At 38.2% G+C, this 12687-nt stretch overlaps 1 protein-coding gene across 1 annotated transcript in view; it reads left to right on the top strand.

Moving 5' to 3' along the window:
* FAT3 (FAT atypical cadherin 3) overlaps window positions 1-12687 on the top strand; it is an 813871-nt gene that overhangs the window by 678142 nt on the left and 123042 nt on the right. Inside the window, exon 8 of the mRNA XM_069566576.1 lies at window positions 10512-10787. Within this exon, the coding sequence (XP_069422677.1) occupies window positions 10512-10787 (276 nt within the window). The remainder of the gene's footprint in view (window positions 1-10511; window positions 10788-12687) is intronic.

Here is a 12687-nt window from a genome sequence, read left to right as displayed (position 1 = left end):
AAAATAAAATAAAAACTTTTGCATGACAAAAAAACAAGGTTTCCATGAACAAAATAAAAATAAATGACAAAGTTGACAACATTGGAAATTTATATCATGCTTCCAAAATAAACAGAAAAAAGGACTATCTAACCCACAGGAGAATGAGCTGATAGTTTAACAGGAAAGGAAGTGCATGTGTGCTCCTGAGGGTAGGCTGGGGTCTTGTGGACAGGGCACTAGAACAGTGGAGGGCGGGGGCATCTAGCTGGATGCAGGGCCCTGCAAGCCAGGAGCGAAAACCTCCACCGCTCATCCAGGCCTCCCCCAGGGGCACCATCAGGGATGTCCCCTTAGCTTGGGACAGGAGAACTGAGGTGGGAAAGCACTACTGTGGCTCTGGCCTTTCTCGGAGGCAGTGGAGCCAACAGTTCTTAAACATGTGAAAAGACACTCAACCTCACTCGTAATAAGAGAAAGGAAAATTCTAAATAACATTGAGCTGCCATTTCTCATCTATTAGATTAACCAAAAATTTTACTGCATGCTCTGTTGGTAAGGCTGTGAGAGGGCAGTCATTCTTGTATATAACCACAGAAATGCCAAATGATCAAACTTACAGGCACGGAAATATAGGAAGTGTTTCAGAAATTCATAAGCACTTCTCCTTTGAGCTAGCAATCCCAATTTTAGGGACACAAATACATGTTAGCAAAACTATGAAAACACACGGGCACAAGGCTCTTTATTGCATGCTCATTGTAAGAGCAATAATAGGAAACATCTTAAATGAACGTCAGTAGAGGACTGGTTGGATTAATTATAATACATCTACCCTTGGAAGATTATTTCTACACTGTTGTGGCATGGTCTTCATGATATAAAGCAGCAACGTTATTGACCTTTTGAGTCAGATGGCTCTTTGTTGAGAGTGGCTGACTTCAGGTGGCCGCAGCCTGCAGCAGCTTGAGGCAGGGCTTCTGTCCCCGGCCAGAGATGAGGTCGGGCTGCGGCAGTAGAGTGCTGCATCCTAGCCACCAGACCAAGGGTCAGTGACAAGGCCCTCACCCTTTGGCTTTGCAGAAAAGAATTCCCACAAAGAAAGTGGTGAGCAAGTATTTTTTAGGAGGAAAAAGTGTACAGTACATGTGGACAGGCACACGGGCGGACTCAGACAGTCACGCTCTCGTGACAGTTTAAGTGAGCTGATGGGGCGTTTCTTCCAGGTTTCCCCTGGCCTGTCATTCTGACTTGCCTGGTTCAGAGTACCTATCTGATATGTCTCAGGGTCCTCCCGTGTGTGCACACACGTCTCTTAGCCAAGGTGGGTTCCACCAAAGAGGCCTAGCTCGGCATCGGTTAGCATCACTCCCCTTGGACCTCCGAGGAGCCCTTCTGTGCTTGTGTAGCTGGGGAGGGTTCCTGACTGTGAGAATGAGGAGTATGTGGGCCATTATATTCTGTCTCGGCAGACTCCTCTCTCAGCCGTCCTGCTATTGCTGTTTCAGGGTTTCAGTCCACAGGGAACCAACCTCTACTCCCTTCACACTGGTGTGGAGGGGCCCATCTGCCTCCTGCCTCAGGGCTAGCCTGGGCGTTACAGAAGGTTGAGCAGCTTCCCTGCCCTCTACCCGCCAGGTTCTAGGAAAACTCCTCCCCCCAGGTTGTGACAACCAAAACCATCTCCAGACACTGTGAAATGGCCCTGGGAAACAAGGTCCTCCTCGGTTGGGAACCACGGATAAAATGTTAGGTGAAATAGCTTGTTGAGGGCAAGTGTATACAATATGTTTAGACTGATAAAGTAGATGGATAAAATATATCATTACTGGAAAAAATGGTTGCTTATAGGAGCAGGGAATACAAGAAAAGGAAAAATAATGAAGCTAAGCTTGACTATAACTTTTCTGTAAATTTAACACTGGTAATTTTACATATAATATGAAATGAAATTAAATGTGAAAAAATCAAGTCAAAAATTTGAAAGTAAATGGAAGCAAACAAATTTATATGTGTATCTAGTTGGAAGCATGTATGCACAGGGAAAACTATTCTACATGACTTTACATGTACTAATTTGACTATATATTCCTAGTGGAACAAATCTAAAGGACAAAAAGAACTGCAAAAGAATATTAGATCAATTCAAATGACCATAATTATAATAACAATATTGGTGTTTTTCAAACATTTTGTGGCGTGTATTTCAGACAAGTAAATATTCAGACAGGTGAATAAGTATGATGATGTCATTGAGCATGAGAAATGTCATTGAGCATGAGAAATGTCATCATGGGAGAAAGAAGATACACATGTAAAAAGAACGAGATTATGTAAAAACCTTGACGGGCACTTTAACGTTGTTTTTGTTTTGTTTTATATTGAAGTATAATTGACTTACAATATTGTATTGACTTCAGGTGTACCACATAGTATCTCAGTATTTTTATACCTTATAAAATGATCACCACAGTAAGTCTACTTCCAACTTGTCACCATGAAAAGTCGCTATATTGTTAACTATTGTTAACTCTATTCCTTTTGCATTACATCACATTTCACCCTTGTGACTTATGTTGTTACTGGAAGTTTATACTTCTTAATCCCTGTAACTTATTTCCCTTAAATACTCACTTCTCTCCTGTCTGGCAACCACCAATTTATTCTCTGTTTCTATGAGTCTGTTTCTGTTTTGTGATGGTTGTTTTTGTTAGGTTTGTGTTTTGTGTGTTTATATTTGTTGTGTTTGTTTTTTTCTGGTTTGTTATGTTTTTCAGATTCCACATATAAATGAAGTTATATGGTATTTGTCCCTCTCTGAGTTATTTCATTTAGCATAATATTCTTTATGGCTATCCATATTATCACAAAGGGCAAGATTTCATTATTTTTTACAGCTGAGTAGTATTCCATTAAAACAATCTGTATCTGTGTGTGTAAATATATATGTGTGTGTGTGTGTGTGTATATATATATATATATATATATATATATATATAGTTGCTTCCATATCTTGGCTATAGTAAATAATGCTGCAATAAGCATAAGAGAACATATGTCTTTTTAAATTAGTGTTCTTGTTTCCTTCAGAAAAATACCCAGAAGTGGAATTGTTGGATCATATATCAGTTCTATTTTTTATTTTTTTAGGAACCTGCTTACTGTTTTCCATAGCAGCTGTGCCAATTTACATTCCTAAGTGCATGAAGGTTTCATTTTCTCAGCTTCCTCACCAATGTTTGTTATTTGTGGCCTTTTTGATAAGTCATTCTGACAAGTGTGAGGTGATATCTCATTGTATTTGTTTTCATTTTCCTGACGATTAGTGATGGTGAGCACCTTTTCAGGTGTCTGCTGGCCAACTGTAAGTCTTTTTTGGAGCGTGTCTATTCAAGGCCTCTGCTTATTTTCTAATCAGATTGGGTTTCTGATGTTGAGTTGCATGAGTTCTTTGTATATTTTGCATATTAACCCCTTATCAGATATATCATTTGCAAATATCTTCTCCCATTCGGTAGGTCGTCTTTTTGTTTTGTTGATAGTTTCCATCACTACACAAATGTTTTTCAGTTTGGTGCAGTCCAATTTCTTTTTGTTTAGAGTTTCTTTTTTTTTTTTTTTTGGTTTTCATTCCCATAGTCTAAGGAGACATATACAAAAAATATATTGCTAAGCCCAGTGTCAAAGGGTATTTTGCCTATGTTTTCTACTGAGTTTTATGGTTTCAGGTCTTACATTTAAGTCCTTAATCCTTCTGAGTTTATTTTTCATATGGTATAAGAAAGTATTGATAATTCAGTTTGATTGTTTTGCATATAGCTGTCCAGTTTTGCCAACATCATTTATTGAAGAGGTTGACCTTTCCCCATTGTACTGTCTTGCCTCCTTTGTCATAGATTAATGGATCATATAAGCATAGATTCATTTCTGGATTCTCTGTTTTGTTTCACTGATCTCTCTGTCTCTGTTTTGATGAGGTGCCATACCTCATTGATTAGTGTAGCTTTGTAGAATAGTTTGAAGTCAGAGAATATGATGCCTGCAACTTTGTTCTTTCTTCTCAAGATTGTCTTGGCTGTCTGTACAAATTTTAGAAGCATTTGTTGTAGTTCTATGAAAAATGCCATTTATATAGGGATTGTTGTATTTGAATTTGTAGATTGCCTTGGGTAATACGGTCATTTTGACAATATTAATTCTTTCAATCCAAGAAGATGATTTCTTTTTCCATCTTTTTGTGTCATCTTCAACTTCCTTTGTCGGTGTCTTGTAATTTTCTGAGTACAGCCCTTTTACCTCCTTAGTTAGATTTATTCCTAAGCATTTTATTCTTTTTGATACAATTGTAAATTGCATTGTTTTCTTACATTCTTTTTCTGATAGTTCATTGTTTATAGAAATGCAGGTTTACTTACATTAATTTTGTATCCTGAAACTTTACTGAATTTAGTATCATATCACATGTAAACAGTGATTTATTTTCCAATTTGAAGTATTTACTTTCTTGTCTGATTTCTGTGGCTAGGATTTCCAAGATGGAAAAGGATTTCCAAATTTGAAAGTGTCAAGAGTGAGCATCCTTGTCTTGCTTCTTATCTTAGAGGAAATGCTTTCACGTTTTCACCATTTATTATGATATTGTCTGTAGGTTTGTCCAACATAGTCTTTATTTTCTTGAGGTGTGTTCCCTCTGTACTCACTTTGTTGACCTTTTTAATAATAAATTTATGTTTAATTTTGTCAGAAGCCTTTTCTGCATCTACTGAGATGATCATATGATTTTTATTCTTCAGTTTGTTAATGTGGTGGATCACACTGATTTGTGGTTATTGAACCACCCATCCTTCCATTCCTGAGATAAATCTAACTTGATCATGGTGTATGATCTTTTTAATTTATTGTTGAATTCATTTTGCTCATATTTTATTGAAGATTTTTGCATCGTTGTTCACCAGTGATATTGGCCTATAATTTTCTTTTTGAGGGGTGTCTTTGTCTGGTTTTGGTACCAGTGTTCTGCCGGCCTCATAGAATGAATTCAGCAGCATTCCTTCCTTTTCAATTTTTTGGAATATTTTGAGAAGCATAGATACTGACTCTTGAAATGTATTGTAGAGTTCTGTGATGCCATCTGGTCCTACACTTTCGTTTGCTGGCAGTTTTTTTTTTTTTAATACTGACTCAGTTTCAGTGCTGATAATTGATCTGTTCATATTTTCTGTCTTCCTGATACAGTCTTAGAAAGATTATGTTTCTAGGAATTTATATATTTCCTCTAGATTGTCCATTTTACTGATACAAAATTTGTCATAGTAATCTCTTATGAATAATTCTCTGTATTTCTGTGGCATGAGTTGTAACATCCCTTTCATTTTTAATTTTATTTATTTGGGCCCTCTCCCTTATTTTCTTGATGAGTCTGGCCAAAGGTTTTTCTTGTTTCTTCAGGTAGACGTATATCATTATATACTTCCCTCTTAGAATTGCTTTGGCTGGGTCCCATAGATGCTAGATCATTGTATTTCCATTTTCACTTGTCTTCAGGCATTTTTTAATTTCTTGTTTGACTTCTTCAGTGACCATTGGTTGTTGAGTAGCATACTGTTTCAACTCCACATATTTGTGGGGTTTTTTTTGTTTGTTTGTTTGTTTGTTTGTTTTGCTTGTGGTTGATTTCTAGTATCATACTGTAGTGGCTGTAAAGGATGCTTGATATGGTTTCAGTGTTCTTAAACTTGCTGAGACTTATTTTCTAGCCTAGCATGTGATCTGTCCTGGAGAATATTCCATGTACATGTGAAAAGAATGTGTATTCTGCTGCTTTTGAGTGGAATGTTCTATATATATATATATATATATATATATATATATATACAGATAGATAGAGAGATTGATATATATAATATTATATATATATATCAATTAAGTTCATCTAGTCAATGTGTCATTTAAGGTCAATGTTTCCTTACTGGTTTTCTGTCTGGATGATCTATCCATTGATTTAAGTGGAGTGTTAGAGTCTCCTACTCTTCTCTCCCTTAATGTTTGTTAATATTTGCTATATGTATTTATGTGCTTAATTGGCTTCCCTGGTGACTCAGTGGTGAAGAATCCACCTGGAAATTTAGGAGATGTGGATTCAATCCCTGGATTGAGAAGATTCCCTGGAGAAGGAAATGGCAACCCACTCCAATATTCTTTCTGGGAAATCCCATGGGCAGAGGGACTATAGTCCATGGGGTTACAAAAGAGTCAGTCACAATTTAGCAACTAAATGATAGCCACATCATGTTGGATAAATACCTATTTTCATTTATTATCTTTTTGTTGGATTGATTCCCTTAACACTATGTAATGTCTTTCTTTGTATATAGTTGCAGTCTTTGTTTTAAAGTTTGGTTTGTCTAAGTACTGCTACTCCAGCTTTCTTTCGCTTTCCATTTGCATGGTGTGCCTTTATCCATTCTGTTGCTTTCAGTGTGTATATTTTTCTAGGTATGAAATGAATCTCTTGTAGGCAGCATGTATGTAGGTCTTGTCTTCTTTTATCCATTCAGTCACTCTATGTCTTTTGTAGGAGTGTGTGGTCTATTTTCATTTAATTATTGATAAACATGTACTTATTGCCATTTTGTTAATGGTTTTTTGATTGTTTTTGTAGTTCGCCTTTATTCCTTTTCTTTCCTTGCAATCTTCCCTTGTGATATGATGACTATCTTTAGTGTTTATTTGGATTCTTTTATCTTTATTATTATTTTGGTGTGTGTGTTTATTAGGCTTTTGATTTGTGATTTATATATAACATCTTTATATATAACACCATGACCATGAGATTTATATATAACATCTTTATGTATGGCTATTGATTTTAAGTTCATTATTTCTTAAGCTTGAATGCATTTTAACAGACTTACATTCTTTACTCCTTTGCTCCCACATTTTTGACTACACGTTGTACATCATTTTATTCTGTGTATTACTTATCTACTTATTATAGATAAAGATGGTTTATTACTTTTGTCTTTTCACCTTCCTACTGAGCTTTATAAGTGTTTTGATCCACTACCTTTCCTATATTTTGCCTTTTCCAGTGAGGTTTCTCCAGTCATAGCCTTTTTTTTTAAAGTTTCTATTTGTGGCCTCTTCTTTTCCACTTAGAGAAATCCTTTCAACATTTCTTGTAAAGTTGTCTTAGTGGTGATGAACGCCTTTAGCTTATGATTGTCTTTTAAAACTTTCCTTCAATTCTGAATAATACCTTACCAGACAGGTTATTTTGGGTGATAGATTTTTTTCTCCATTTCAGCACTTGAATATATCATGCCATTTACTTCTAGCCTGTAAATTTTCTGCTGAAAAGTCAACTGATAGTGCCACTAGAGTCTTCTTGTTTATAACTAGTTGCTTTTCTCTTGCTGCTTTTAAGATTCCCTTTTTATATTTAATTTTGGTATTTTAATTATAATATGTCTTGCTGTGGACTCTCTGTGCTTCTGTACATGGATGTCTGTTTCACTTCCAAGGTTAGGAAAAATTTCAGTTAGTATATTTTCAAATATAGTATCTTCCCCCTTTCTCTCTCTGTTCTCTTTCTGGGACCTTTAGTGTGTTTATTAGTGTGTTTTATGTTGCCCCAAGGGTCTGCTAAATTATCCTCTTTTTTTTAAATTCTGTTTTTGTTTGTTTGTTTTTTCTGTTCAGCTTGGAATTTCCAATGCTCTATCTTCCAGTTCCCTGATCCTTTCCTCCACATCACCTAACCTATTGTTGATTCCTTCTGGAGTATTTGTTTCTTCAATTATTGTATTCCTCAGCTGTTTGGTTCTTCTTTATATTTTCTAAATCTTTGTTAAACTTCTCACTCAGCTCATCCATTTTATTTTCCCAAGCTCATTAAACATCTTTATGATCATCGTCTTAAACTCAATGGTAGAAGATTGCTCATCTCCACTTTGCTTAGTGTCTTCTGGGGTGTGGTCTTGGTCTTTCATTTAGGGCATATTCTCCATCTCCTCATTTTCTATATTTGTTTTATGTATTAGGTAGTTCAGTTATGTTTCTCTTGGAAAAGTCACATTGTGCAGGAGATAGCCTTTGCAGCTCAGCAACATACTAGCCTCTTGATACAAGGGCTGTATGTTCTAGTGATGTCTCCTTTGTGGGTTCCATGGGCTCTTTTGTTGTGACGGTCAACTACTGTGGATGTGCTGGTGGGCAGGCTGGCTGTCATCCCTGTTAGCTGCCAGGCCCTGCCGCATGCAGTGGCCAATGGCCCACTGTGGACAAGGTCGGATCCCAGTGTAGTTGGCCACATGGCTCAGGGTGGGGGTGGGGGAATGGGCCCCGGCTGTGCCAATCCACTGATGGACAGAGTTGTTAACAACTTAGTTTTGAATTGGTACTATCAATATGAACTCATGACATAATTATTAAAAATGCTTTGTTGACTCTGCTAAAAAATACCAAAGCTGACAACAATAAGCATTCCTAACACCAGATCATGGTTTCTAAATGCCACTTCTAACCAAAAAGAAACCAACACATCTTGAAGTTATAGATAAATCAAGAATGGAGCAGAGATATGTATAAGATGACAGAAAAAATTACCAGTAACAGTTCCTGGAAAACAAGAAAACTATCAAAGACTACTTGGGTTGTGTAAGAACATCACAAGAGCCAACTTGAGAAGGCCAAAGAAGGACCGTGTGTCCGTCAATAAATATGGCCCTTTTCTACCTGAAGTGTGTATACGTGTGTGCATGCAGTGTCACTTCTGTCATGTCCTAACTCTGTGCAATCCCACGGACTGCAGCCCACCAGGCTCCTCTGTCCATGGAATTCTCCAAGCAAGAGTGCTGGAGTAGGTTGCTATGCCATCCTCCAGGGGGTCTTCCCGACCTAGGGGTCAAGCCTGCATCTCCTGCATTGCAGGCAGATTCCTTACGGCTGAGCCACTGAGAAAGCCCTTACATGAAGCGTACTTCAAAGTAACCAAATAATTAAAGAGAAGTTTCTTTTTAGAACTATTCTGGCTAATAATTGAGGAAGAAATCATAGAATTAAAGTGGTGCTGTTTTACACTTTAATGAATTTACATTGGGTCATGATCATCAATGGCTGATATCACAGAATAAGATAGAGAACCGGATATTATGTATCTTCAGATGGAAATACACAGTTTCACCCATGAGGGGCTTCTGTCAAAAAAAAAAAAAAAAGAAAGAAAGAAAAGGAAGAAGGAAATTGAATGGGAATTTTATTAAGTCTTCCACATAAAACTGCCAAGATAAGAAATACAGGGGACAGAGGAACATGTAGAACAAAACTATAGGGATACAATAAGCAAAATTCAGACTGTAGGAATAAAAGAAGAAATGGCTCAGCTTTTTGATTAACAACAATGGCAACATGAAAATTGCAAGGGAGAAGTAGGGGGAGAAGCTACAGATTAAGAGATGACTGAAAGAGACATCGATCAGGTGCAGTGTGTGTGCCTTATTTGCACATCTTGGTTAAATGAAAATGTATATTCACAAGTGCACAAGCATATAAGTGAAAGTGAAATCACTCAGTTGTGTCCAGCTCTTTGCAACCTTATGAACTGTAGCCTACCAGGCTCCTCTGTCCATGGAATTTTCCAGGCAAGAACACCGGAGTGGGTTGCCATTAAACAATTACAGAAGTATGAACACCAACTGAGCATTTAAAGACATTAAGGAATTGTTGTTTTCTCTGTTTAGATGCAGTAGTGGTATTGTGAGTGTGTCTGATATGTGTGTGTGTACTTTGACTCCCTGTCTTTTAGAGATGTACACTGAAATTACATGATGGCTAGGATGTGTTTCAAAATAATACAAAGGAGCAGATGGGAATGAACAGGCATAAAGATAAAGCAAGATTAGTCATGACCTGATCATTGCCAAAGCTGAGTGATGAATACTCAAGGGTTCATCAAGCTATGACTTTTATAAAATTCTCCTGAAAAGTTTGGAAACAAAATACTTTCTAAAAAGAAACTACCTGGGACCATGCTCTAGCTACCATTAGCATTAGCACCATGCTCTTCAGTAGACCTCTGTCCTGAGGAGAAGCGCCTCTGCTCTCTCCTCTTTTTTCTTTGCCTCTTCCTGATGCTTGTCCTGTCATTGCCTCCAAGTTGAGTCCGCTATCGAGCAGTCAGAGCACATAACCAGAATGTAAGATAATGGGAACTTAACAAACTGAGGTCACCTTGGGATGTCCTACATTGCACCTCAGATAATCTTCCGGAATTATCATCCTCCTGGGGTCATCTCATCTGTTCAGTTAATAGTGAGAATATTGATCCTCACAGTTTATATTCCTGTTATTGTGAACTGCTGGTTTCTTGTCAATCTCTAATTACAGCGCACTTTCATAAGAATCTCCCTACCTATTAAAACAGCTGTTTGAAGCTAGGATCCAAGGACATGGAGGGAAGGGAGAGGGAGGGGCCTCTTTTATTATCAGTGAGTAAATTGGCATCGGTCATCACTCTTGTCTTTTAACTGTAGGTATTTATCAAAGTGCTGGATAATAATGATAATGGCCCAGAATTCTCTCAGCCAAATTACGATGTGACCATTTCCGAGGATGTGCTTCCCGATACAGAAATCCTGCAGATTGAAGCCACAGACAGAGACGAGAAGCACAAGCTGAGCTACACTGTCCACAGCAGCATCGACTCCGTCAGCATGAGGAAGTTCCGCATAGACCCCAACACGGGTGTCCTCTACACGGCTGAGAGGCTGGACCACGAGGCGCAAGACAAGCACATCCTGCACGTAATGGTAGGACCCGACTGCTTAATGCTTTTCTAGCAGAAGCACCTTCTTAAGGCACACACCTTAGCCGCCAGGCAGGCAGGGCCCTTGAATTTTGTAAGTAGTAGTAAATTTGATCTTTTCACAGCAGGGTTGCCTTCATTATTGCCTTTTTACTTCAGCGAGGAATTACTATTGTTAGGTAGTGACTCCCTATTTTTGCCAAACTGAAATTTAGACGAATTTTACAGTAAAGGCTCATGACACCTGACTTGAGAGGGAAGTAACAGACCGTGTTTCCATAAATCTCCAAGGCTGTGGTATTAGTTCATGTCCAGAAGATTTGGTGGAAATTTTTAAAAAAAGTTCCTCTAGAAGATAATCACAGGGTAATCCCTTATTTGACCTGTACAGTCCTTAGTCCTTAGAAGAGAGGACCGATTTATTACTTGTTGCACTGGCATTTGACCTAGTGATAAATACTGGCTCACAAAAATCTCAGAACTCCCCAAAGCCTTGAGAAATAAGTCTAAATTTGGGTTCATAGTGTCCCCAAATTATGTAGAAGTCACTTTCATTATAAAGCAAAGTTTGATGAGTTTGCATAAATGAGAAGTAAAGCTTAGTAAGAAAACACCCTTGTTTATGACCTAAAACCTGTCCCTTTAACTATCCGTGGGCAATTTCACAGCTACTGCCCATCAGAGACCCCTGAGTTCCTTAAGACTGGGTAGAAGGGCAGAGACTTAATTTCTGTACTGATTGACTCCAAGATGCACTAAGATGCTATCAGTTCCCAAGCAGCTGAAGTAATGTTCCAGTAAGTGCTGCTCTTTCTTTCCAAGCCTGGAAACCTCTCTGGGCAAGAGGAAAGCTGAGTGCCGTGGTGTTGGCTGTGGTTGCCAGCTGAGAGTGCGGGGAACAGAGGAGGGACTCAAGTTCATCAGATGCATTCCTCTGGCTGCTCATTCATGCATTCATTGAACAGATATTTCTCTAGCACCCGCTGTGATTACATTCTGTTCTAGGCACTGAGGATATAAAAGAGACAAAGTCCTTGCACCCTTGGACATTCGATTGGAAAAGACCTAGATTTCAATAATCCCAAAGTATAGAGTCCAGCTTGGTCCTTAGGTGGGGCAGGCTGGTCTATAGACAGGGAACTTAGCATGCTAACTGACTAGCATTTACATGTATCTCTTCAGGAACAGGAACCCCCTCCCAGTGACTAACACCGTTCTTACCATTTTTCAAGCTGTGTCTGTTCATTCTTTCCTTAAATAACTCAGAGTTCAGTGTGCTCATCCTGTATCATTTATCTTTTATGTAGCTGAGTGTTCAGAGCAAACAACTCCTTTATGCTGCCTTTCTCCAAACTAAGCCCTTTTAGTCATTTTGCTCAACTCCTTTCAGGTACTATTTTTGAAAACCCCTTCCCCTTATATCTAAAGGTAGGGTGAGGGATAGGGCCTTTCTTGGTAGATTTTCTAATTTCTTCAAGTCTCTCTGAAGTTAGGGGATCTACACCTGAATGAGGAAAAAAGCACACATTGGATTAATGCTACATACAATTATAGCAAAATCATGTGTTATAGAATTGATTAGTTGCAAGCGTCTGCCACAGGACTGAAAAAGGTCAGTTTTCATTCCAATCCCAAAAAAAGGCAATGCCAAAGAATGCTCAAACTACTGCACAAGTGCCCTCATCTCACAAGCTCAACATCCGTTGGACCATCAAAAAAGCAAGAGAGTTCCAGAAAAACATCTATTTCTGCTTTATTGACTACACCAAAGTAGACTGGTTTGACTGTGTGGATCACAAACAAACTGTGGAAAATTCTTCAAGAGATGGGAATACCAGACCACCTGACCTGCCTCCCGAGAAATCTGTATGCAGGTCAGGAACCAACAGTTAGACCTGAACATG

The sequence above is a fragment of the Ovis canadensis genome, chromosome 21 (genome assembly GCF_042477335.2).
Source record: "Ovis canadensis isolate MfBH-ARS-UI-01 breed Bighorn chromosome 21, ARS-UI_OviCan_v2, whole genome shotgun sequence".
Taxonomy (NCBI): domain Eukaryota; kingdom Metazoa; phylum Chordata; class Mammalia; order Artiodactyla; family Bovidae; genus Ovis; species Ovis canadensis.
The sequence above is the reverse complement of the archived record's forward strand: the minus strand, read 5'-3'. Positions and strand labels throughout refer to the sequence as shown.